Genomic DNA, 27879 nt, shown 5'->3' with positions numbered 1-27879 from the left:
CGAGACTCCCGATCCGGCTTGCATAGGATACTATCTGTCCCCCTAATTATAGTATCCCCTATAACCACTACTTGTCTATTAGCTCCCCCCTCTTGGATGGCCTTCTGGACCATGGTGCCTTGGTCAGTTGGCTCATCCTGTCCAGAGCCTTTTCCTCATCCGTACAGGGAGCAAGAATCTCGTACCTGTTGGACAAGGTCAAGGGCTGAGGCTCCTGCACTCCTGAACTCCGGTTCCCCCTACCTGCCTGACTTACAGTCACACTCTTTTGTGCCTGATCACTAGCTGAATGTGAATTATTTAATCTCCCAGGTGTGACTGCCTCCTGAAACAAAGCATCCAGGTAACTCTCCCCCTCCCGGATGTGCCGCTGTGTTTGAAGCTCAGATTCCAGATCATCAACTCTGATCCGGAGTTCTTCCAGCAACCAACACTTGCTGCAGATGTGGTCACTGCCGTTCACATGTTAGTACAATACTTAAGAAGGCATATAGGACACTTGCCTTTATCAGTTGAAGCATTTTGTATAAGAGTAGGGAGGTCATAATGGAGCTGTGTAAGACTTTGGGTCAAGAGTGTGGTGCTGGAAAAGCACAGCAGGTCAGGCAGCATCCGAGGAGCAGGAGAATCGATGTTCGGGCAAAAGGCCTTCATCAGGAATTCCTGCTGATTCCTGACCAGCTGTGCTTTTCCAGCTCCACACTCTCGACTCTAATCTCCAGCATCTGCAGTCCTCACTTTCGCCCTGTATAGGACTTTGGCTTGGCCACACCTGGAGTACTGTGTGCAGATCTGGTCACCACACTATAGGAAGGATGCCTCTCACTCCCGATGAAGTTTTGGCTTATGCCCAAAACGTCGATTATCCTGCTCCTCGGTTGCTGCCTGACCTGCTGTGCTTTTCCAGCACCACACTCTCGTCTGTAGGAAGGATGTGTTTGCACTGGAAAGAGTACAGACATGATTCACCAGGATGTTGCCTGGGATGAAGCATTTCAGCCATGAACAGAGGCTGAATAAGCTTGGGTTGTTTTCTTTGGAGCACAGAAGGTTGAAGGCAAATCTGATAGGGGGATATAAATTCATAAGGGACATAGGCAAGGTGAATAGAAAAGAGCTGTTCCCCTTAATTGAGGGTCAAGAAAATGGGGAAATAATTTAAAAATGAAAGTCAGGAGGTTTCCAGGGGATTTGATGTTATACTTTTCACCCAGAGGGTGGACAGGGTCTGGAATGCACTGGGAAGGTAGCTGAGGCAGGAAACCCCACAATCTTTAAAACGTATTTGGATGAGAATTGAAATGTCATAACATTCAAGCCAATAGGGGCTAGTGTGGGAGAAGGGGATCAATGCAGGTCGTGGTATATCTTTGCTCATATTGTTTGATTTTATGATTCTGTGTGATACCTGTATCCTACTGTCAGAGAACAAAGAACACAGAAAATTACAGTATAGGAACAGGCCCTTCGGCCATCCTAGCCTGTGCTGATGCAGATCCTCTATCTAAATCTGTCACCTATTTTCTAAAGACCTGTATTCCTCTGCTCCCTGCCCATTCATCTATCTATCTAGGTACAGCTTAAATGATGCTATTGTGCCCACCTTTACCACCTCTGTCCCAGGCACCCACCACCTTCTGTGTAAAGAACGTTCCATGTATATCTCCCCTAAACCTTCCCCTCTCACCTTAAACTTGTGACCCCAGGTAATTGAGTCCCTCACTCTGGGAAAAAGGTTCTTGCTATCCACCCTGATTATACCTCTCATGATTTTGTAGACCTCAAGCAGGTCTCTCCTCAATCTCCTAATGAAAATAATCCTAATCTGCTCAACCTCTCCTCATAGCTAGCACCCTCTATACCAGGCAACATCCTGGTGAACCTCCTCTGCACCCTCTCCAAAGTAATGTGGCGACCAGAACTGTACGCAGTATTCCAAATGTGGCTGAATCAAAGTCTTATAAAACTGTAACATAGCCTGCCAACTATTGTGCCCTGACCGATGAAGGAAAGCATGCTGTATGCCTTCTTGACCACTCCATCGACCTGCATTGCCACCTTCAGGGTACAATGGACCTGAATACACAGATCAATTTTCTGTACATCGATTTTCCCCAGGGTTTTTCCATTTAATGTATAGTTTGCTCTTGAATTGGATTTTCCAAAATGCATCACCTCACATTTGCCCAGATTGAACTCCATCTGCCATTTTTTGCCCTATTCTCCAATTTCTGTCACTATGACCAATCAAGGAAGCAGACAATCCTGAGGTCAAGCCTGGAATCCATGTGGTGCTGCAGGCCATCAAAAGCAGCAGAATTGTACTCCAGCACAATCTGTAACCTCATGGTCTGGAATATCCCTGCCATTACCCTGGTTCAATGGAGAGTGCAGGAGGGCATGCTGGGAGTAGCACCAGGCATACCCGAGAATGAGATGTCAACCTGAAGTCACCAAAGAGGACTACTTGTGTGCCAAACAGCATAAGCAGCAAGTGATAGACTGAGCTAAGCGATCCCACAACCAACAGATCAGATTTAGGCACTGCAATCCAGTCAGGAATGTGAATGGTGGTGAACAATTTACAAAGCTCACTGAAGATGTAGGCTCCACAAATATCCCCAGCCTCAATGATGGAAGAGTTTAGGTATGTCCTCTACTCAAAAACAGGTCAGATCCAATCTGGCCAACCACTACCCTATCAGGATCAGGATCAGGAGAAAGTGAGGCACTGCAGATGCTGGAGGTCAGAGTCGAGAGTGTGTTGCTGGAAAAGCACAGCCGATCAGGCAGCATCCGAGGAGCAGGAGAATGAACAAGCCTTATTCCTGATGAAGGGCTTATGCCCGAATCGTTGATTCTCCTGCTCCTCAGATGCTGCCTGACCTGCTGTGCTTTTCCAGCACCACACTCTCGACCACTCACATTGATCAGTAAAGTGAGGCACTGCAGATGCTGGAGGTCAGAGTCGAGAGTGTGACTGACCTGCTGTGCTTTTCCAGCACCACACTCTCGACCACTCACATTGATCAGTAAAGTGATGGAAGGTGTCACCAACAGTGCTATCAAGCAGCCCCTACTCAGCAACAATCTGTTCAGTAATTTGGGTCTGTCAGGGCTACTGAGTTCGAATTTCATTACAGCCTTGGTTCAAACATGGACAAGAGAGCTAAATTCCTGAGGTGAGGTGAGATTGACAGCCCTTAACATAAAAGCTGCATGTTACCAAATGTGTCACCAAAGAACCCAAGCAGAGATGGGATCCAGGGGCAAACACCCTAATGGCTGGGGTCATACCTGACACAAAGGAAGATGGTTGTGGTGTTGGAAGTCACTCATCTCATCTCCAGGACACCTTTGCAGGTGTTCCTCATGGTAGTGTCCTTGGCCCAACCCTTTCAGCTGCCTGCGCCTGGAGCTGGTTCTTGCGCAGAATGCCTGTTGCTCAGCTTTCCCAAAAGTGGTGTAGGTTATTTCCATCTTCAAATCAGTCCAGCCTTGTGGGCAGTTGGGGGAATTTGAACAAAGAAAGGTAACATTGAGAGAGCAATGGGGGCATGGGGAGGATGAGAAAAGAGGGGGAGACAGCACAGAGGGATTAGGGTCATAGAGGTAGGGATATGGAAGAAAGAAGAGTGGAGTGAGTGAGTGGAGGGGGTAGTCTGGCTGAGGAAGGAAGGAGGAATGCTGATGGATGAGGGGGAGGAGTGAGGTGATTATGGAGAGAAGAGGAGGTATTGGGGATAGGAGGAGGTGTCAGGAGCGGAATAGGGTTGGGAGACTCAGGGTGAGAGAGGGGATGGGGGCAGGGTGTGGACATGGGGTGAGGAGGGTGGATGTCTTTCTCTCTCTCTGTGGACATTGCTGTCTCTATGACAATGTCTCCTCCAGCACTCCCTTCAGTGCCTCTCCCTGACTGAATGGTGTCTTTGTGTTTTGCAGCTTGTGTGACACTGGGGAAGGACTGTTCACATTCCAGACGAGGCAGGGGGAAGAGATTTATCAACGGGTTCACACAGCCACTCTGTGTATCGCAGAGCAACATAAATACAAGGTCCTGGACATGGAGAAGAACATGACAGTCAGTATAAGTTCTTTCTAGAACACATAGAACTTAGAACAGAACAGCACAGGAACAGGTCCTTTGGCTCACAGTGGTGTACCGAACAAGATGCCAAGTTAAGCTAATCCCCTCTGGTTGCCCGTGGTCCATACTCAGCCATTTCTTGCTTATTCATGTGTGTGTCTAAAAGCCCTTAAATGCACCTCTCATGTCTGCCTCCACCACTACCCCTGGCAATACATTCCAGGCATTCCAGAGGGTAGTGAATGTTGTAGAAAGGCCACAAAGAAAACCCTGGGAACTATAGGCCAGTAAGCCTAACAGCTGTGGTAACTTACTTGAGAAGATTCTGAGAGATCAGATTGGATAAGATAAGATGCATTTGGAATGGCAGGGTTGCTTAGGAGGAGTCAGCATGGCTTTGTGAGTGGGAGATCATGCTTCACAAATTTGTTAGAGTTCTTCGATGAAGTGACCAGGAAAGTTGATGAGGACAGGGCGGTAGACATAATCTATATCGATTTCAATCAGGCATGTTAGGCTGCCCCGTAAGGTTAGATCACATGAAATCCAGGGCGAGCTGGCAAATTGGATGCATAATTGGCTTGATGGTAGGAAGGAGAGAGTAATAGTGGAAGGATGCTTGTCGGACTGGAGGCCTGTGACTAATGGAGTGCCTCAGGGTTAAGTGCTGGGCGCATTGCTGTTTGTTATCTACACCAATGATGTGGATGAGAATGTACAAGGCAAGATTTGTGGGCGACACGGTGGCACAGTGGTTAGCACTGCTGCCTCACAGCGCCAGAGACCCGGGTTCAATTCCCGCCTCAGGCGACTCTCTGTGTGGAGTTTGCACATTCACCCCGTGTCTGCGTGGGTTTCCTCCGGGTGCTCCGGTTTCCTCCCACAGTCCAAAAATGTGCGGGTTAGGTGAATTGACCATACTAAATTGTCCGCAGTGTTAGGTGAAGGGGTAAATGTAGGAGTATGGGTCTGGGTGGTATACGCTTCGGCGGGTCGGTGTGGACTTGTTGGGCCGAAGGGCCTGTTTCCACACTGTAAGTAATCTAATCTAAATTAGAAAGCTTGCAGATAACACTAAAGTAGACAGTATCATGGACAATGAAGAAGGTTATCAGGAATTGTCGCAGCACCTTGATCAGCTGGGGACGTGGGCAAATAGAGTTTAATGTAGATAGTGTGAGGTCTTTCATTTTGGAAAGTCAAATCAAGGCAGGTGTTTCATGGTGAGTGGTAGGGCCTTAAGGAATGTAGAGGAACAGAGGGACCTTGGAGTTGAGGTGCATGATTCTCTGAAAGCAGAGTCACAGTTAGACAGGGCAGTGAATAAGGCTTTTGGCACACTGGCCTTCATCAGTCAGGGCACTGAGTATAGAAGTTGGGAAGTTATGTTGCGATTATACAGGAGGTTGGTGAGGGGTACTGTTTTGATCACCTTGCTAAACTGGAAAAAGTGCAGAAACATTTACAAGGATGTTGCCTAGACTCAATGGACTGAGTTAAAGGTTGGTCAAGCAAAGACTTTTTTCTTGAGAGTGTAGGAAATTGAGGGGGGACCTTATAGAAGTGTATAAGATCCTGAGAGGCATGGCTGGGGTGAAAGCGCTCAGTCTTTTTCTCAGGTTTAGGGAACAGCGGAGTAGAGGGCAACAGTTTAAGGTTAGAGGGGAAAGAATAAAAGGGAACCTGAGGGGCAATTGTTTTACACAGAGGGTGGGATGCATATGGGATGAGCTGCCGGAGGAGGTTGTTGAGGTGAGTACATTAGCAAAATTTAAAAGGCATTTGGACAATACATGGATAGGAAAGGCTTAGAAGGATATGGGCTAAGTGCAGGGAAATGGGGTTAGCGTATGTGGTCATTTTGGTCAGCATGGGCCACAGAGTCATAGAATCATAAAGATGTACAGCACAGAAACAGACCTCTTGGTCCAACTTGTCCATGCCGACCACATAACCTAACTTAATCTAGTCCCATTTGCCAGCACTTAGCCAATATCCCTCTAATCCCTTCCTATTCATATACCCATTCAGATGCCTTTTAAATGTTGCAATTGTACCAGCCTCCACCACTTCCTCTGCCAGCTCATTCACAACACATACCACCCTCTGCGTGAAACATTTGCCCCTTCGGTCCCTTTTAAATTTTTCCCCCCTCACCCTAAACCTATGCCCTCTAGTTCTGGACTCCCCCAACCCAGGGAAGAGACTTTGTCTATTTACCCTATCCATGCCCCTCATGATTTTATAAACCTCTATAAGGTCACCCCTCAGTTCTGACGCTCCAGAGAAAACAGCCCCAGCCTATTCAAGCTCTCCTCCAAATCCTCCTCCTCAAATCCTCCAACCCTGGCACGATCCTTGTAAATCTTTTCTGAACCTTTTCAAGTTTCACAACATCCGTCCTATTCTGGAAGACCAGAATAGCACACAATATTCCAACAGTGGCCTAGTCCATTGATTAGGCCGCAACATGACCTCCCAACTCCGGTACTGAATACTCTGACAAATAAAGGAAAGCATACCAAACGCCGCCTTCACTACCCTATCTACCTGCGACTCCATTTTCAAGGAGCTATGAATCTGCACTCCAAGGTCTCTTTGTTCAGCAACACTCCCCAAGACTTTACCATTAAGTGTATAAGTCCTGCTCTGATTTGCCTTTCCAAAATGCAGCACCTTACATTTATCTAAATTAAACTCCATCTACCACTCCTCAGCCCATTGGCCCATTTGATCATTAGATTTTTTTTTAGATTACTTACAGTGTGGAAACAGGCCCTTCGGCCCAACAAGTCCACACCGACCCGCCGAAGCGCAACCCACCCATACCCCTACATTTACCCCTTATTACCTAACACTAAGGGCAATTTAGCATGGCCAATTCACCTAACCTGCACATCTTTGTGACTGTGGGAGGAAACCGGAGCACCCGGAGGAAACCCACGCAGACACGGGGAGAACGTGCAAACTCCACACAGTCAGTCGCCTGAGTCGGGAATTGAACCCGGGTCTCTGGCGCTGTGAGGCAGCAGTGCTCACCACTGTGCCACCGTGCCGCCCACCAGTAACTGTCCTCCTATGTTTACATCCATATCATTTATATAAATGTCGAAAAGCAGTGGACCCAACATCGATCCTTTTGACACACCACTGGTCACAGGCCTCTAGTCTGAAAAACAACCTTTCAATGCCACCTCTAGTTCTGGACTCCTCCACCCCTTCAAGCCAGTTCTGAATCCAAATGGCTAGTTCTTCCTGTATTCAATATGATCTAATCTTGCTATCCAGTCTACCATTAGGAGCTTTGTTGGACACCTTACTGAAGTCCATATAGATCACGTCCACTGTTCTATCCTCATCAATCCTCTTTGTTAAAACTTCAAAAAACTGAATCAAGTTTGTGAGACATGATTTCCCACGCACAAAGCCATGTTGACTATCCCTAATCAGTCCTTGCCTTTCCCAATACATGTACATCCTGTCCCTCAGGGTTCCCTCTAACAATTTGCCCACCACCGACGTTGGGCTCACTGGTCTATAGTTCCCTGGCTTGTCCTTACCGCCCTTCTTAAACAGTGGCACCATGTTTGCCAACCTCCAGTCTTCCAGCACCTCACCTGTGACTATTGATGATACAAATATCTCAGCAAGAGGCCCAGCAGTCACTTCTCTAGCTTCCCACAGAGTTCTAGGGTACACCCGATCAGGTCCTGGGGATCTAGCCACTTTTATGCAATTTAAGATATCCAGCACCACCTCCTCTGTAATATGGTCATTTTTCAAGGTGTCGCCATCTATTTTCCCACATTCTATACCTTCCATGTCTTTCTCCACAGTAAATACTGATGCAAAATACTCATTTAATATCTCCCCCATCGCATGCGGTTCCACAAAGGTTGTCTTGATGATCTTTAAGAGGCTTATTCTCTACCTGGTTACCACTTTTTCCTTAATATATTTATAGAATCCCTTTGGATTCTCCTTAACTCTATTTACCAGAGCTATCTCATGGTCCCCTTTTTGCCCTCCTGATTTCCCTCTTAAGTATACTCCTACTACCTTTGAAGGATTCACTTGATCTCTGCTGTCTATACCTGACATATGCTTCCTTCTTTTTCTTAGCCAAAACCTCAATTTCTCTATAATTTGAAGGTGCCGGTGTTGGACTGGGATGTTCAAAGTTAAAAATCACACAACACCAGGTTATAGTCTAACGGGTTTATTTGGAAGCACTAGCTTTCAGAGAGCTACTTATTGTAAGTATAAGACTTACAATCTTATTCTCCACAACCACCTGATGAAGGAGCAGCGCTCCAAAGGCCAGTGCTTCCAAATAAACCTGTTGGACTATAACCTGGTGTTGTCATTTTTAATGCAATTTCTCTAGTCATCCAACATTCTTTACACCTACCAATCCTGCCATTCACCCTAACAGGGTCATACTGTCTCTGTAGTCTTGTTATCTCATTTTTGAAGGCTTTCCATTTTCCTTTATCTGCAAACATCTGTCCCAAATCAGCTTTTGAAAGTTCTTACCTAATACCATCAAACTTGGCCTTCCTCCAATTTAGAACTTCAACTTTTAGATCTGGTCTATCCTTTTCCATCACTATTTTAAAACTAATAGAATTATGGTCACTGGCCCCAAAGTGCTCCTCCACTGACACCTCAGTCACCTGCCCTGCCTTATTTCCCAGGAGTAGGTGAAGTTTTGCACCTTCTGTAGTAGGTACATCCACATACTGAATCAGAAAATTGTCCTGTACGCACTTAACAAATTCCTCTCCATCTAAACCCTTAACACTATGGCAGTCCCAGTTTGGAAAGTTAAAATCTCCTACCATAACCACCCTATTATTCTTACAGATAACTGAGATCTCCTTAAAATTTTGTTTCTCAGTTTCCGACTGCTATACCCAGTTTGGACCAAAGGGCCTGTCTCCATGCTGTAGGACTCTATGGTTCTATCTGCCACTCTCTGTGGAAAAGACCTGCGCTTCACATCTCCTATTTTACGTTAAATACTTGCCTTCTCGAATTAGACATTTCAACTTTGGGAAAAAGCTTATGACTGTCAACCCCATCTGTGCATCTCATAAACTTTAATCAGGTCTTCACTCAGCCTCTGCTGCTCCAGAGAAAACAACCCGAGGTTTTCTAGACTCTCCTTATAGCTCACGCCCTCTAATCCAGGCAGCATCCTGGTCAACCTCCCCTACATCCTTCCAAAGCCTCCACATTCTTCCTGTAAGACCAGAATTGACAGTGTGGCCTGACCAAAGTTTTATAAAGCTGCAACATGCCTTCCTGACTCTTATGTTCCATGTCCCCACCAATAAATGAAAGTATGCCATAGTCTTTGCCACTCTATCTACTTGTGTGGCCGCTTTCAGGGAGCTGTGGACTAGGATGCCAAGATCCTTGGTGCATCAATGTTGTTAAGAGTCCTGCTATTAACTGTATACACACAGCATCTCACACTTACCCGGATTAAACTCCATCTGCCACTACCCACCCATATCTGCAACTGATCTATATCCCTGCTATATCCTTTGACAATCCTCTATAATATCCAGGCCTCCACAGATTTTTGTGAAATCTAGCATGCAGAGAGGGGAATGGTACACAACATGTTCCAGAACATTGTGGTGAGTGGATTGGAGCAGATTAACCACAGGCAACTTACTGGTCTTCATCAAGGAGGCCATCCAGTTCCTCAAACATAATCCACCAGTAAACAAGAGCAAAGCACTTTCCCAGTTGCACTGCCCTGCCCAATCCTCTTGCTTTGCTTCAATCTGCAATCCCCAGCTTTGAACCCAGCCTGCACAATGCTCTCTGGTAGGAAGGGTTCCAGTCTTCTGGGGGAGGAAGTTTCATACCCATCAGGATGCTGGGTCTACTGTCTTTGGTGAAAAGTAGGCAGGGGGAGGTAATTGGGAGATGGGGCGGTGGGGGGGGGGGGGTGAGAGGGTGACCATCGACTCAAAACCGTTCACCCAATTTTGAAGAGGGACAGACTCAAAGGGCTGAATGGTCACCTTCTTTAAGAGAATTGGAGGGTTTGAGCTATTGGGAGAGGCTGAATAAGTGGGGGCTGGTGCTCTGGAGCATCAGAGTGACCTTTTAAAGGTTCATAAAATCGTGAGGAGCATGGATAGGTGAATACCCTAGGATAGGAAACTAGAGGGCAGAGGAGAAGGTGAGAGGAGAAAGGTGTAAAAGGGATAACTTTATCACACAGGGAGTGGTGCGTGTATGGAATGGATTGCCAGAGGAAGTTGTAGAGGCTGATACAATGACAATGTTTAAAAGGCATCTGGATTGGTACATGAATAGGAAGGGTTTAGAGGGATATGGGCCAAATGTTGGAAAAAGATTAATTTGATTATCTGATCGGCATGGATGAGTTGGACCAAAGGGTCTGCTTATGTGTTGTATAATTCTATGATTCTAAGACTCTATACAGAGAGAACATGGGGAAAAGCAAGGCTAGAGGTGACTAATCGGTGTGGACTTGTTGGGCTGAAGGCCTGTTTCCATGATTCTGTGAATAATCATCAAGAAATCCTGTGGGGAGTTCAGAGGCAAGTGAGTGGTGAGAATGTGGAACTCGCTGCTGTGGGGTGTTAGATAGTTTAAAGTGAAGTGGATAGGGATAAGATGGAGAAGGTAATCAAGGGATAAAATGGTACATTTAGATGAGAAAAAATTTGGAAGAGGCTTGAGGGGACCATAAGCACTAGCATGGACTGGTTGGGTTGAATAACCTCTTTCTGTGCCATATTATCTAAGTATATGATCGTCATTTCAGTGCTACCATGGCTGAAATCTTAGCATCTATGATGTAAAACACTCCCAGTATTTAACTAATTCCAATATGAATATCTTTCGTTCTTCCAATCTCCAGAGAGGAGAGGCCCTATTTACTCAATCTCTGCTCATAGCACAAAGCCTCTCAATCCCAAGAACTATTCGTTTACTTAAATTCTGACAAATGCTGAGACAGATTTACAGGAATGAAGGGTTAATGTCATGGAAAACCATAAACTTCTATCAGGATGTGACAGGGTAAATACAGACGAGATGTTCCTGATGACCAAGGGCCCAGAACCAGGTCCCACAGTCTAAAGATATGGAATGACAAGAAATGTCTTCACCAAGGGAGTGGTGAGCGTGTGGAATTCTCTGCCGCAGGAAGCAGTTGAGACCAAACTAATGAATGTTTTCAAGAAGGGATTAAAGGGTATAGGGAGAAAGCAGGAACAGGGGACTGAGTTGATGATAACTTTGATCATATTGAATGGCACAGCAGGCTTGACAGGCTGAATGGCCTACTCCAATTTCTAGTTTCTGTTTCCATGTTAACCTATTGATATCTGTTTGCAGGCTCCACCCTATTTGCTCTCCTATCTATCATTATGTTGTCAGCAAATTTGGTAACAATACAGTCAGTCCCTTCATCCAGTATAGATTGTAAATACTTGAGTGCCCAGTACTGAAGTCAATTTGTCATCCTGAAATTGACATCAGTAATCCAGATAGACATTCAACAATGGGTTCATGGTCACGATTGGACTGACTCTCAGTTCCTGGGTGATGATTCTCATGGTGGCGCCACCTCCTGTTTTGACCCCAGTTTGTCACCAGATTTTTGCCATCTCATTTTTGTTTTGGAGATATTAAGAGACAAATATTTACTTTAGCTGCTTTCTTCCATTGTACATACTTTAGAAGCTCTTTTATAGCTGGTTTAACATTTTTTGCCAGTTTACGGTAGTCACCCACTGCTTGTTCCTAAAACTGCTCTAGCATTAAACTTTCACGATATTATTTATCTTTTATTTAACTTCCTTAGGTTCCATATCTAGCCCAGATGATTTTCCTCCTCTCATGAAATCTTTCATTCTCAATTAAATTATGCTTTGTGGAGAATTTTGGAATATCTCTAAGTGTCTAACCCTTTTTCCCCACCATCTTCACTTACTTCCCCAGTCCACTGCAGTCTATCAGATGTAAGTAAAGTTCTTTTTTTACCAAATATTGATGATCCAATTTAGTTTTTCAGATACTCTGGTGGTTTCTATCTTCTTACCTTTGAAATGCCTTTACTTACGTTTAAAGCACGGGTTTTAGAATCTAGTTTCTCACCCTTAAATTGAATGTGAATTCTGAAACATTATGCTTACTCTTGCTCCGAGAATCCTTTGCTATGATGTTCTTAAGTTTGACTCAGGACACAGGAAGTGTGCTGGGTTTCCCAAATGGCAAAAATTGTACATTTCATGAACCAACATGGCCTGGCAAGTCTTGATTGAATGCACTATGATCCAAATTGATGGAAATAAAATTCAGTCTGATCCCTGATCTGGTTAAGACATTAGATGCATCAAGCAATCATCAAGCTGACATCTCTTTGTTACTTTCCCTCTCCTTCTGATTTCTCTATATTGGAGGAACGATTAACAACTGTGAAATATATTATTAATGTTTAATGATAGCCCAGTTTATCCAGTGACATAATGTTTAATTTAGTTTCCCAGTCTGCGGCAACAGTCCCCATATGGAGCTGGCTTCATGTCACTGTGTTTGTTGTGTTTTGCAGATATTAAACAAGAGTGCAGAAGTGGAGCACTTCCCATCTCCAGCTAGTGCTGTGCTCCCCCGCAGTGCCTTTTGGCACCACATCACAAGCTCACAGCACACCAGGGAAATGGTCCGCAGTAATCGTAAGGAGTGCACATTGTAGTCAGCTCTCACTGTTCCAGTGCAGTCACATACTGAGCTCAGGTCACAGCAAATAGGAACAAGAAGAGGGTCAAGAATCCCTGTAGTCTGCTGAACCGTTCAGGAATGTCATGGCTGATTTGATTGTGGTCCTAACCCCACATCCTCATCTTTCCTTTGTAACCCTTGACCCTCTGACAAGACTGAGACATACTTTGCTCAGTATGAAAGTCATGAATGCTTCATAAATAGGGACATTGAGAACAAAAAGCAGGGAGTTCAGTTCTGGTCCCCACACTTTAGGAAGGATGTGAGGGTCTTCAGAAGGGTGCAGAGGTGAATCATCAGAATTGGTCCAAGGATGAAGGAATTTAGCTACAAAGTTCTTCTGAAGAAACTGGGCTGTTCTACTCAGTACTTGAGGGGGGATCTGATCGAGGTAGAAAGGATAATGACAGTTTTAGATATAGAACAGAGGAAAACCATTGCCATAAGCAGATCATGGCAACACAGTCTTAGTCAGGAGATCTGTGGGGGGCACGGTGGCACAGTGGTTAGCACTGCTGCCTCACAGCGCCAGAGACCCGGGTTCAATTCCCGCCTCAGGCGACTGACAGTGTGGAGTTTGCATGTTCTCCCCGTGTCTGCGTGGGTTTCCTCCGGGTGCTCCGGTTTCCTCCCACAGTCCAAAGATGTGCAGGTCAGGTGAATTGGCCATGCTAAATTGCCCGTAGTGTTAGGTAAGGGGTAAATGTAGGGGTATGGGTGGGTTGTGCTTCGGCGGGGCGGTGTGGACTTGTTGGGCCGAAGGGCCTGTTTCCACACTGTAAGTAATCTAATCTAATCTGGAGGGAGTATTTTATACAGTGACTGGTAATTACCTGGAGTTGTCTGCCCATGAGTTGGGGTTTGGCGACAGTGAAGATTAGAGATGGGGAATAATTTCAAAAGGAAATTAGATGGAGACTGGAGGTAATTAGCCTCACAGGGATCGAGAGCAGAAGCAGACTGACTGGATTGACCTACAGAAAGCTCGAATTGAACTTGATGGGCTGAATGGCCTCCTCCTGTGCTGTAAGTGACTGTATGATTCCATGATCCATTGTTGTACGTTACTGAGAGTGTTTGGGGACAGTGTCCAGGATGCTTTACCCTGTACTGTGGCTCAGAGCCAAACCTGAAGTACACTATGGGAAGAAGTGAACTTGTCCATTTTGACAGGTAAAATAGAAAAACAGCATCATCTTCAGCAATAATTTGCTATGATTGTTCAGCTAGAACATTTGCGTTACAGGTTCTGTGGGTCTCGGATGGTTGATAAGACCAATCCTAGAGCCATATTCCCAAATATACATTTAAAAATAGCATATTATTTAAACAGAGAGAAATTGCAGAAATCTGAGGTGCAGAGGGTTCTGAGTGTCTGAGTCTATGAATCACAAGAAGGTAGTGTACAGGTACCACAACTAAGTAGGAAGATAAATAGCATGTTGATGCTTATTTTATTTAGTGCAAGGGCAACAGCTGTTTGGCCACAGCTGTTGGATCTATATGTTGGACCAATGGCTGTTGGAGTTTAGTAGAATGAATCATAGAATCCCTGCAGTGTGGAAACACACCATTTGGCCCAACAAGTCCACACTGACCTTCTGAAGAGTAACCCACCTAGACCCATTCCCCTACCCTATTCCTCTACATTTACCCCTGACTAATGCACCTAACCTACACATCCCTGAACACTGAAGGCAATGGCCAATTCACTTAACCTGTGCATTATTGGAATAAGAGATGATGTTGTAGAAACATCAGATTCTGAGTGATCCAGACAGAGTGAGTGCTGGAGGGTGTTGCCTCCTATTGGAGAGTGTCGACCTCAGAGCCGTAGTTTCTTAATTACAGTCAACAAAGGTGTCAAAGGTTATGTGGGACAGATAGGAAAGTGGAACTGGCCCCAAAATCAGATCAGCCATGGTCTCATCAAGACAGAGTAGCCTGGGAGGGCTGAATGATGTTCTCCTACTCCTAATGGTATGTTCATGTAGTTTTATGAAATGAGTTCCAATGACCTGAAAGTGTTGTGACACCAGTTTTGAACATAATTTCCAAAAAGGAATTAGACAATATGTTGAAGATAAATTTGCAGGGCTGTGAGGAAAGCCTGCTGATTACCAGACTGATTCCTCAGTTAGGACTGCATTCACTGGAGTTTAGAAGAATGAGAGGTTATTCCAATAGAAACCTATAAAATCCTAATAGGGTAAATGCAAAAAGGGTGTTCCTGATCACAGGTGAATCCAGAACTAAGGGTCACAGTCTAAGGACGTGGGGTAGGCTATTTTGGACTAAGGTCAGAAGTCACACAACACCAGGTTATAGTCCAAAATGTTTTCGAAATCACAAGCTTCCAAAGCGCTGTTCCCTTTGTCAGGTGGACTAAGGTAAGTCTACATTTTGGGTGAAGAAATTTCTTCCTAATCCAGAGAACAGTGAGCTTGTGGAATTCTCTCCCACAGAAAGCCAAAACATTGAATGTTTTCAAGAAGGATTTTGATATAGCTGTCAGAGGTAAAGGGAACCAAAGGGAGAAAGAGGGCCTGGATGTATGGGCGGCACGGTGGCACAATGGGCGGCACGGTGGCACAGTGGTTAGCACTGCTGCCTCACAGCGCCAGAGACCCGGGTTCAATTCCCGCCACAGGCGACTGACTGTGTGGAGTTTGCACGTTCTCCCCGTGTCTGCATGGGTTTCCTCCGGGTGCTCCGGTTTCCTCCCACATCACAAAGATGTGCAGGTTAGGTGAATTGGCCATACTAAATTGCCCGTAGTGCTAGGTAAGGGGTAAATGTAGGGGTATGGGTTGGTTTCGCTTCGGCGGGTCGGTGTGGACTTGTTGGGCCGAAGGGCCTGTTTCCACACTGTAATCTAATCTAATGTAGGTTTGGTCACTGAGCTGGAAGGTTCGGCGAGCAAACCTACATCCAGAACCCCAACTTGAGCTAAACATTTTCTCAAAACTCTGAGAAAGAAGGAATGGTTTTTCGTTGGGTGATCAGCCATGACCATATTGGATGGCAGAGCAGTCTACTGCTCCTTGTCCTATTTTCTACATTTTTAAAGTGGATGGAAGGAGGGACATTGATTTCATCTTTCACAGACATGATAGCTACCTTCTCTTCTGTATGATTGAATTATCCAGGGAAAGAGATCTAGAGATCCTGAAAGAGTGATGGGAAGAAGAGAGACGGAGTGAGAGGAGAGTTAAAGTGAAACTTCTTGTTTAATGTTCTCTTGGAGTGTAATGTTTATTTTTTGTTATTGAGTGTTGTGATCTTTATGTGACCTTGAATAGGAAGTGAATGAGTTTCCTCTCTTGGTTCTTCAGCAGAGTTATACTGCACAGGCCAGGCAGCAGGTGACATGGACTCCTTCCCTGGACAAGCAAGTCCTTTAAGCAGCGAGTGTACGCTCTCGCCACACTTCCCCACTCAGTGAGTGATCTGGACAGAGCTTGCCTCAATCTGCAGAGAGGGCTGAGCCACACCTTTCAATAAGGACCAACAAGAAATTGGGACAAAGCACCCCCCGCAACCCCCCTCCCCCCACCCTGCTCCCTCATCTTACCCACTGTGTACAAATGTGGAACAAGATAAAGAAACACCGCACTTGACAGGATTGGGAGAGGAAGGCACTGGCAGAAGTCTTGGAGGTGGGTTTTATTTTGCACCTCTGACAGCATTGAAGATATCTGGAGTAAAGGCCAAAGCACAAGACCATTGAGACATAGCACAAGGAGCAGACCTGAGAGGGAAGGCCAGTATGCACAGTCACTCAATGACCTAACTCAGGACAGAGCTGGTTTTGTCTTCAGTAGCATCACTGGCAAAAACTCTTATTGTGAATACAATCCTGGTGCCTGTTCAGGGACTGGCCTGACATGAGAGACCCTCTGATCCAAAATTTGAGAATATGCTGTCCTTCCAAATGCTGGAATCTAATCAGTCACTTTATAATAGGTACTCAGTTCATTTGTAGAAGGGCTTTCCAAGTTTTTATTGGACCTCAGGGTTCAACTTTGATGCAGTCCAAAATGAGACAAATGCTGCTGACCTTTTCCTCCTCAGTCTCTGATCGCTCAGCATCTGACATGTTGCTCTGCATGTGTTTGCAATGAATTTCTGTAAGTGTTTGACACTTGTTTCCACTGGACCAGCCTGAAGGCAGCAGGGTGCAGAGTCCCTGTACCACAGGCTGACTGGCCATCTCAGATTGAAATCATTCCATCAAGTAACTGTCACTCCAAACTCTCCCACTCCAGATTAACTTAACCACTCCATAGTAATGGAAAACGCAAGTTGCCCATTTCCTTGTTTCACACTCTGCTCATGTCATTAAACATTAATGTTTAAAGAAGACATTGCAAACCTAGGGAGTACCCTCCTTCCCTCTCCTCTCTTCTGCACACTGCAGTGCTAAGGTTTAATCTGGAGTGATGGGGAGGACACAGCAACAAGTTGGTGATGTGATCTGGCACAGGAAGAGCCCTGTGGGTCACAGCTGACCATGGAAAATCATGGAGTGGAAATTCACGAGAGCAATGCAACCTTGACACTCAACTGAGAAGCAGTATTTAAGGCTGGAATGGGGAAAGTAGGCTGAAACTTGGGTTATGGCCAATGTGAGTGGTCTGTCCTCGCCCTCAAGCAGGCTTTTAGGAATGGTGGGAGGTGCTGACTCACCAGAACCAACCTGTTCTCTTTTTCTCGAGTGACCCTCAGCAACATGTCAGCAGAGACAAGTTTTACCCAACCACCTCCTCCAGGCCTCTTCTAGACACTCCTGGGAGCTGGGGGGGGGCAAAGAGTCTCACTGGGCCAGTCAGCAAACGGAGATTCAACAGCAGTTAAGAATTGATGCAATGCTATAACCGAGAAGGCCCTGTCACACCTGTGTGTTGACTGGCACACAGCCTGAAATACATCTGTGACAGGTCAATTCAAATATCCCTCAATGCACTGTCAAAACTCAGTGCAACCATGTAGTGAATTTTTCCCTGAGCCCAAAACTCTCTTGCCAGGGCAGTTCCTGTCATATAGAACAAGATTAATGCTGCATCCTCTTGTTGCTGTGCCCATACTGCACTGACAGCAGCCTGAAAGAGAAGCAGCAACCACAGCAAACATTAACATGACTGAGCCCTGCACTAGTCACATTCATTAAAATGTGAACGTAATCTCTGCTCATGATTTGTGAATGGTCAGTTGTTCAGGGATGGGCTACAACAAACATTGTGTCCCAAATCCCTGTGTCCCATCTCCACCTGATGCTGAGCTACTGTGTCTCTCATTAACAGCATGAATTGATCCACATGAAACATCTTCATGGTCTGACAGCATGTGACGTGAATCAGCAGCTTTTCAATAAAGTTGAAAAATGTTTTCCTTTGCGTTTAGTGATATTAATCAAAAACTATTTACACCATAAACTTGGTGCTGTCATTCCCATCTCCACTGTACAGCAACTCCCCTGTTTAAGCTCCGTCTCTCAATTCCCTCACACCTCCTTGAAACATTCTGCCAATTGGACCTCTGCTCCTCATAATTTCATACATCTCAATCACAATGCCTCATCTCCTGCATTCCAAGGAAAACAACCCTCTCTGGTGCTATCCCAAAAATGTGGATGCCAAAACTGCACACCGTTCGAGTTGTAGCCTAACAAACATTTTATGTATTATAATGCCTCGGCTCTTAAACTCTATCCCTCAGCTGATAAAGGGAAGTATACCACATGTCTTCTTTACCACTTTATCTAGCCGTCCTGATATCTTACAGGACTGGTATGCAGGGTCCTTCTGATCCTTGGTGCTTCCTACGGTCATCATGTATTCCCTTGTCCAGTTGTCATCATGTATTCCCTTGTCCAGTTGTCATCATGTATTCCCTTGTCCAGTTGTCCTGACCAAGTGCATCACCTAACGTTTATCCCGATTGAATTCCATTTGTCACCGACCAGCCCATCTATATCCACTTCGATATCTACCAACCCCCAATTTTCATATCGTCTGGTAGATCAGTTCGATCATGGCAAATTCCCCATTTCATGGTATTCCTGATGTTAAATTGTGCTCCCAGGTTTCCTAAGTGATTTTGAAAAGCAGAAACAGCCAACAGATTCATGTGGAAAGTGAAACTGAGTTATTGTTTCACATCTGCAACATCTTCATTAAAACCTCCAGAAGCATTACATCTATTTTTCCCTCCACAGAAGCCACAGGCCTGCTGAGAATTTCCAGCTGAAAAATGAGTTGCTGGAAAAGCGCAGGTCAGGCAGCATCCAAGGAGCAGGAGAATCGACGTTTCGGGCATAAGCCCTTCTTCAGGAATGATTCCTGAAGAAGGGCTTATGCCCGAAATGTCGATTCTCCTGCTTCTTGGATGCTGCCTGACCTGCGCTTTTCCAGCAACACATTTTTCAGCTCTGATCTCCAGCATCTGCAGTTCTCACTTTCTCCTGAGAATTTCCAGCGTCCAGTTGTACTGTGTCCTCTTGATTTTAAATTTTAAAGAACTCTCTTGCCTTTAGGAAAGCAACAGACAGCACTTGACAAAACACATTTAATGATACTTACAAATGAGTAAAATGTAAACAGCCCCCAAGAGCTGGGCTGCTAATACACCTGAGGGTGCAGGATGTCAGATGGCCCCAAACTCTGGGGGCTGACACAGCTACATTTTTCTTCCCATTCTCTCCTCCGCCTTCCCCCAACCTCTGCGGGATTGGACAGAGCCCTTCCCATCAGATTGATTCTCGCTAGTTGATGGTGAGGACATCACTCTGGATTTCATGGCTCAGCATTGTTTGCAGGTCACTCAGCTTCTTCTTGAGGCCAGACAGAGCAGACAGGACGATTGTCTCAGGATGTAGAGCTCCTGAAGACTCAACGTTGAAATAAAACCTGGTGGGAACAAGATGCAAAATCATCATCCATAGCACACCCTTGTTCAGGATCAAGAGGTCAAACTGTTTTAAAACAGACTCTCCTAGTTAAGTTTCATTCATGAAACCCAGTTGGGGTGACCCTTCCTCAGAACTGGACACCAGACCTCTTCACAGGCATTAGCCCTCATTTCTCTTCACAGATGCTAGCAGACCTGCTGAGCTTTTCCAGTAACTTCTGCTTTTGTTTCTGATTTAGAACATCTGCAGTTCTTTTGGTTTTTATTGAGAACCAGTTTTATGTTTTTTTTTTCCCTTCATGGGATGTGGGCATTATTGATACCATTTTATTATCCACCCTTAGTCACCCATTGTATTGCTAGTCCATCTGAAAGGACAGTTAAGAGTCAACCCCATTGGTGGACCTGGAGTCACAATTAGACCAGAGCAGATATAAGAACAGCAGACTTCCTTCCTTGAAGGACATTAATAAACCGGTTTTTATAATTCTAGTTTCACAGTCACCATAATTGACACTGGCTTTTATATACCAGACTCCTTTATTAATTTAATTTAAACCCCACCAGCTAGTTCACCCAATAGACCAGTGACATACCCAATAGACCAGTGACATTCCCATTGCACTCCCATCTCCCCCGTTAGTTACTCTGTCTACAAGAGAGGGTCTGAGATTAGGAATCCCACCTCTTGACTCTCCAAAGCCTGCTCACCATCTCCAAGGCGCAGGTCCTGTGATGGAATACGTCCCATTTCCTGGATGCGCGGAGCTCCAACAACTCACGAAGCTTGACACCACCCACGAGAAAGCACCCGCTGCCACGACAACCTCAAGCTTTCACTTGCTTTACCACTGACCACTGCAGTAACCTACAGAATTGTTCACCAACAATTTTTAGACAGCTCCTTCCGAACCAATGACTACTTTTGTCTCGGACAAGTGCAGCAGATAGATGGGAACAGCACCACCTGCAAGTCCCCTTCTGAGCCACTCACCAATCCGGACTTACATCTCACCTTCAAAATAGTTTTAGACTCTCCTACCCTAGCAAACAAAAACTATGCTGTACCTTATTATTGGCCCTCATGTTTTTATAAACCTCTACAAAGTCAATTTCCGTCAACCTCCTACACTTCAGGGAAAAGGGTTCCAGCTTATCCAGCCTCTACTTATAACACTCCAGGCGTGGTAACATTAATGTTAATCTTTTCTGCACCCTTTCCAATTTAATAAGAACCTTCTAAAAGCAGGGCAACCAGAACTGTACACAGGACGCCAAAAGTGGCTTCACCAATTCCAACCACAACACGATGTCCTAACTCAATGTTCTGAGCAATGAAGGCAAGTGTGCCAAATGTCTTCTTTACTACCCTGTTTACCTGTGACGCAATATATCGCTGCTCCTTCAGTGCCACTGGGTCAAAATCCTGAAAACCCCTAACAAAGAGCATTGTGGGTCACCCTACAGCACACGGACTGAAGCAATTCAAGGCTCACCACCACCTTTGCCAGGGGCAATTCGGGACGAGCCAGTGATGCTGACAATCCCCCATGACAGAAAGGGAAAAGTGTGTTTACCTCTCTGGTTTGCCATTTGGGTCGTAGGGAGCCTGGATCTCCTCTTCATCAAGTTCAGAGTACTCACTTTTTGGCCTTAAAATTTAATGGAAAAGATCAGTTAATTAGAAACAAGTACAACTCAAAGCTTATGCCTGTTCCCTTCACCCAGTATTTGCCCCTCTCATCCCAACACCCCCGACCCCAGTGACTACACCCCCCCAACACAGACTCCCCCCTCCTCATCAGATCAATTCCCCACCGTACATTAACCTAGATCCCTTCTCCCACCCCCTCACCCTCCACCCAAGATTGAGGGGTCTCTCCCTGCAGCCACTCCCTGGCGATGGGCCCCTCCTCACCATTCCTCAGGTTTGGGGTAGACAGTGTGCCTCAGTGCATTGTCAGGGTCGTATTCGAAGGACACTCCTGCAGTGGGATTCCACTTGGCATGTTCCTTTCCAAACCCCTTCTTGGCATAAGCTCGGAGCCTCAGCTCCTGGCCTTTGCGTAGTTTCACAATCAGAATATCTGGCAGGGAAGGAAGCCATCATGAGACAGAATGAGCAATGTTACACAGCTGCTCAAATATGTTGTCAACACCCACTCTTGTTCACTACCACCCAGACTTGTGATTAACAACCTCTAGGTCTCCTCCTCAGCAACACACTGTCTTCCAGTACCACCCATTCATAATCAACATCCCTTCATCAGAAACCACTCCCCACCACCAATCCTCCAGTCTCCCAGACTCCACAGACTGTCCTGCACCAGTCTCAATTCCAAACAATCCTGGCTTTACAACATGCTTCCTGCTCAGAGCACACTTCTCTCACTGGTATTGAGTTCTGAGCTCTTATGTAATTCAGGTCTCATGTTCTCTAATAATGGCTAAGTGCTGAAACATTGTCAGCTTAACCCCAGAGCGGTCGTGGCCTCAGCCCTTTATAAGTCACAGTTGGCAGGACTGGGGACAACTCTGGGCCTCATCCACCAAGAAGGGAGGTATACAGGAATGTCTAATATCAGATATGGGAAGAGCTTGGAAACTTGAAGGTTAGAGATAAACAGCCACCTGCTAGTACAGATCTGATACTGCTGGATTATCACATATTGTTGAATCACTTCATCTTGAAGGCTGCACTCAGGACAGTTCAGCAAGTGTTACCTATGAACAAGGGAGGACATGAATTTTAGCACTAGCGTGATGCCAGACTGACCAGCGGATTGAATCAAGCAGCATGTTTCTTCATTTGTTGGGAAGAAACAGAGTACTGACCGTGATCAAGCAGACCTCACTTGAAAATCTCAAACCACGGTCATCCGATGTGACTTCTCAATTGGGCAGGCCTTGCTGAACACCTGAGTGCACGAAAGGCTACACTCACATTGACCTTGTTATGTGGCTCATTTATGCTCACTCGAAGTGACATACATTCACAGACAGGGATCTGTTCTCTGCAAACAAAGGGATTTGTTTGAGACTAGCACCTTTTTGAATTATGGGCCAAGATTAGAGTGGTGCTGGAAAAGCACAGCACGTCCGGATGAAGGGCTTTTGCCTGAAACGTCGATTTTCCTGCTCCTCGGATGCTGCCTGACCGGCTGTGCTTTTCCAGCACTACACTAATCTCGACTCTGACCTCCAGCATCTGCAGTCCTCACTTTCGCCTTTTTGAATTATCCCGATTTTGGAAACCTATAATTCCCCATTGCTGTTGCCGTGGCGACACGAGTTGCCAACGATCAGCTGCTCTGAGGAATAATTGTTGGAAATTTGGCATTCTTACATTTTTCCTGACAGTAATTCAACAGGTCCGGCAATGTCTTTGGAGTATGAAACAGAGTTAATCTAACAAATCTGATGTGACTTCTTCAGAATGGGATTGAGGGCTCAGGGGTTGGAATCAGGGCTCAGGATTTGGATTGTTTGATTTAGAAAGATGAAGGAAGCTGATTTCACAAATTATTTTAAAAGGGAGTTGGATACGTATTCAGGAGGAGGAACCCACAGGGTCCCAGGAAAAACAGAGGAAAGGATCCTTCCACGTCTGATAGAGATCTTCTTGCACTACTGTGCCATCTACTGTGTCCATTGCTCTCAATGTGGTCTCCTCTACATTGAGGAGACAGGACACCAACTTGCAGGATGTTTCAGAGAACATCTCTGGGACATGCACTAAACAGCCCCGCCACCCTGTGGCCGAATACTTCAACTCCCCCTCCCACTCCGCCAAGGGCATGCGAGTCCTGGGCCTCCTCCACCTCTACATTCAAGCCACCTGACGCCTGGAGGAAGAACGCCTCATCTTCCACCTTGAGACCCTCCAACCACACGGGATCAACGTCGGTTTCACCAGTTTCCTCATCTTCTCTTTCCCCACCTTATCCCAGATCCAACCTTCCAACTCAGCATCGCCCTCTTGAACTGTCCTACCTTCATTCCCACCTTTCTGCCGTCTTCCTCCCACCCTCCACTCCGATCTATCACCACCACCCACACCTGCATCTACCTCTCGCATTCCCAACTAACTCACGCCCCCAGCTCCATTGGGACACCCCCTCCTTCTTAATGGTACCTGGGACTTCGATGTTGTGGCCATTTCGGAGACATGGTTAGAGCAAGGACAAGAATGGTTGTTGCAGGTTCCAGGATTTAGATGTTTCAGTAGGAACAGAGAAGATGGCCTCCCTTTATCTCTCAGCCCCCTTGACGGCTCTCCTGCATTCCTGATGAAGGGCTTATGTTGAAAATGTCGACTCTCCTGCTGCTCGGATGCTGCCTGACTGGCTGTGCTTTTCCAGCACCACCTTTTTATTAGCTTGGCACTGTACACGACTGCTCTTCCAAAGAGTCGGGCCAGGCTCAATGTTCCAAAAACCCCTGCCCCACATGTGCTAAGCCTCACAGTTAATTTCAAGCATTGAGTCAGGGTCGCTTGGGATTTTTTCAGGCGTACAATACCCACAGGTAACCCATAATGTCACCCTGCAATGTATTTCCCTCACCATCCTGTTCCACATAATCGTTTGGATCATTGTCCCTGCTCCGAGATGTGACCTATTGGAATAAAACGAAAAGGACGGAGTTACTGATATGACTAATGGCTTTAATCTGGTGGAGGCAGCAGTAAAGATGGGCTGATGATGTGGTGGCCTGACAACGACAGCTCCCGTTACGAGTTTGTAACAGTGTAAGACCCATTCATAGGCCTAGTTCAGTCAGATCCACTCCTAGAAAACACTGTCACAGGCTCTCGGTCCCATCAGGACATGTGCCCCAGGGCATGGTCCTTTACTGAATGAACCCACCTAAATACTCCTCTTTCCCAGTAGCTACTGTGACTGTGAGGAACTGCAAAATCCACCTGCCACTCACAGCCGACAGCAATATTATGTCACGCGGGAATTAGTCTTTCTGTGATGGGTTCTGGCGGATATCTGCCAGAAACAGGTGAGACATCAATACTGTACTCACAGGGATAACACGGGAATTATTGGAGAGGAGATCCCGTGAGGTGACATGTCGAGTTTGATCTTCATTACACTTCACATCGAGTGTCAGCTCCACTGAACATTCCGGGCAGAACTCGTCACACGTACAGTCCTGGAAAAGACAGCATTCAGCTGGGATAGCACTGCACACTTGGAGCTAAACAGCACAGGCTCTCAGCGGCACACACCATCAATAATGGGGCATGTGGTCATGGTGACCGACTGTCTCACGGACACAAACACAGTGACAGACTGTCTCACCGCCCCAAACACACACACACTGACAGACTGCCTTACTATCTCTCTCTGTCTCTCACACACACACACAGACAGACAGACACACGGTGACAGACTACCTCACCGTCCTAAACACACACACAACGTCACCATGTACACACACTCCCCCCTGCCCCCGCACCGTCACCCTGTACGCACACTCCTCCCTGCCCCCACACCGTCAGCCTGTACGCACACTCCTCCCTGCCCCCACACCGTCACCCTGTACGCACACTCCCCCCTGCCCCACACCGTCACCCTGTACACACACTCTCTCCTCCCTGTCACCCCTGTACACACACTCCCCCCTCCCTGTCACCCTGTACACGCACCCCTCCTCCACCCTGTCGCTTTGTACAGACCTACCCTTGAATACTGCATCTTATCCACAATGTCATCACTCGTTAAGGGGATTAATCCTAAAATGGAAAGAAAAAAAAGCCATTGTTTGAAACTGCCTCAGCAACTGTTATCAACAAGTGCAAAGCTGCTATCAATGCTGATATGAAGAGACATGGAGGCTCCAGATAGAACACCTCCTGTATAATTAGCAAGGCCAGTGGAATACTGTCCTCCATATCCAAAAGACGATTATACAAGCATTAAGTGTAATGTTTCAGCTGCATGAAACTCTGTTTAGACCACACCTGTACACTGTGCGTTGATCTGGTCTGCACAGGTTTACCAGTATGTGAAATGTATGCTTGGTTTACTCCAATCTCAATGGGGCCTGCAAAGGGAGGGAAGAAGGTGCACAGGAGCATGGTTCCCATCAGGGATACCAGATCTGCACACCATGTGGGTGGGCTTGGAACTGCCGAGTGGGGGCAAGTAATGTGTGGCAAAAGGGCTGAAGGGCCCACAAAGCGTAGGTTGAGGGGAAAGAGCGTCTGCAAAGGAGAGAGGACCGTTTTAAACTTTTCAACAAAGGAATACTGGGGAACCAGGAGATCTCTAAAGTTACTGAAGTCATGAATCCCCTGAAATGAATCTGGTGCCATTTGTTAAGGTTGCAGAGCTCCACTGCTATTATACAGACAAAGAGTTGGTCGATGCTACTGTTAGGGACACTGCCAATTTTTAAAAATGTTGAACAGCTTTACCATATAAAGGTTTGTACTCTATTAAATTTCAGAGTATCTTACCCATTAGGAACTTCTTGAATAGTTAAAGACAAACATACAACCATTCAGCTGTGTTCACACTTGCCTTGAGTGATGGCTTTAACTGTGCAGAAGTGTGTATCAATTATTTCTAAAAGATGTTTGTTGCTAATTCACGGCTATTGTCTGGTGCCAATTTAAATACCACGGCACTTACAAAATAAAAGTTTTCCTTATGTGTTGCAGCTTTAAGTTGAATAGTGGATTAACAAATGATTGTTGATGAATTCTAATTCCACTTCCATATGATCCAAATTTCACATCTGTCAACACAAATACAGAAGGTGTCTATTCCCTAGGGTGGGGAATTTCAAGTCTAGAGGACGTATTAAGGTGGAGGAGAAAGATTTTTAAAAAGACATGAGGGGCAACTTTTGTTTTAAAAGACAGAGAGTGGTTCGTGTGTGCAATGAACACCCAGAGGAAGTGGTGGATGCGGCTCCAGTTGGAACGTTTAGAAACCATTTGGATAAGAAATGTTTGGAGGGAAATGGACCAAGCGCAGGCAGGAGGGACTAGTTTAGTTTGGGATTATGGCCCGTTGGAGCAAAGGATCTATTTCCATGCTGGATGACTCGATCAATACGACTGTACATCCGCCAGTAAAGAAATCTGAATGTATGAAAATGTTGTCCCCTCACAATCAAATAGCAACCCTTCCGAAAATTTCAGAACCTTTGCATGTACTTTATGCCCCATTGTCAGTTCCTTTGGTCCTGCACCATCAACACTTGTCAACATTTCTTGTGTCCTGCCCTCCACTCTCTTTGCTTTCTCCATCCCCATCAACTCTGATTTGCAACAAACCCTCTCCTGACTTCTGATGAGCATCCACCGACCTGAAACATTACTCCTTCCCTTCCCAGCAATCCAGTGTCTGGTTTTCTGGATTTTGCTTTGAACAGAGCTGACCCAGATTCTGTGACGGTGGTCCATGCTGACAAAGCAGCCTGCTTGGCTGCCTTGAATGGTCACTCCTGTCACCACAGTCGCAATGCCGACAAGATTATAGCATTACAGCAACTCGTAAAGGCTCCTTACACAGCACCTTCCAAATCCATGACCATTTCCATCCAGAAGAACCAGGGGAGTAGATGTACGGGAACGTTGTACTAAGTACCACCCTGGAAATATATATCATGTTCCTTCAATGTCGGTGGGTCAGACTCCTGGAGTTCCCTCCCTAAGGGCATTGTGGGTAACCTACAGCAGGTGGACTGCAGTGGTTCAAAACAGCAACTCAACACCAACCTCTCAACGGCAACTAGGGATGGGCAGCAAACACAGGCCCAGCCAGTGACGTCCATGCCCGGCAAAAGGATAGCAACATTTCCATTCCCCATAATTCCCACACTTTCAGACACAGACGGAATGGTTTGGACTCCACTTACCAATTCTGTGTGCAATGAATTCATCATGTAGTACAGAGGAATTAGCATCGATCTGAACCCAGTCAATTGCTGCAACACAAAATAAAACATCAGAAAGCAGCCTGGACATCTGTCACTGATCAACCAAGACAATATGCAGAAAGAGAGACGCAGACTGGTCGGGAGGCAGGGGGCGGAGGGGAGAGGGAGAAAGAGAGAGATGGACAGAAAAAGAGAGATAGACATAC

General features: G+C 45.9%; 2 protein-coding genes across 5 annotated transcripts in view; one reads left to right on the top strand and one right to left on the bottom strand.

The window, feature by feature from the left end:
- The window catches only part of dok4 (docking protein 4), a 94698-nt gene extending 77815 nt beyond the window's left edge, over positions 1 to 16883 (top strand). For 3 of the 4 annotated variants that reach the window (XM_043707418.1, XM_043707414.1, XM_043707415.1), the window contains 3 exons: positions 3943 to 4081; positions 12693 to 12816; positions 16198 to 16883. In XM_043707418.1, coding sequence (XP_043563353.1) covers positions 3943 to 4081; positions 12693 to 12816; positions 16198 to 16307 — 373 coding nt within the window. In that variant the 3' untranslated portion in view covers positions 16308 to 16883. The remainder of the gene's footprint in view (positions 1 to 3942; positions 4082 to 12692; positions 12817 to 16197) is intronic. The other variant, XM_043707417.1, reaches the window with a different exon arrangement.
- A 2532-nt stretch (positions 16884 to 19415) lies between these two features.
- Positions 19416 to 27879, bottom strand: part of polr2c (RNA polymerase II subunit C) — a 13239-nt gene continuing 4775 nt past the window's right edge. The window contains exons 3-9 of the mRNA XM_043707413.1: positions 27653 to 27721; positions 25465 to 25517; positions 24806 to 24934; positions 24337 to 24388; positions 21690 to 21858; positions 21349 to 21423; positions 19416 to 19770 (exon numbers count right to left, since the gene is read on the bottom strand). Of these exons, the coding sequence (XP_043563348.1) occupies positions 19626 to 19770; positions 21349 to 21423; positions 21690 to 21858; positions 24337 to 24388; positions 24806 to 24934; positions 25465 to 25517; positions 27653 to 27721 (692 nt within the window). The 3' untranslated portion in view covers positions 19416 to 19625. The remainder of the gene's footprint in view (positions 19771 to 21348; positions 21424 to 21689; positions 21859 to 24336; positions 24389 to 24805; positions 24935 to 25464; positions 25518 to 27652; positions 27722 to 27879) is intronic.

Source organism: Chiloscyllium plagiosum, chromosome 17, assembly GCF_004010195.1.
Source record: "Chiloscyllium plagiosum isolate BGI_BamShark_2017 chromosome 17, ASM401019v2, whole genome shotgun sequence".
Classification (NCBI taxonomy): Eukaryota; Metazoa; Chordata; class Chondrichthyes; order Orectolobiformes; family Hemiscylliidae; genus Chiloscyllium; species Chiloscyllium plagiosum.
This window is presented reverse-complemented; position numbering and strand designations above follow the sequence as displayed.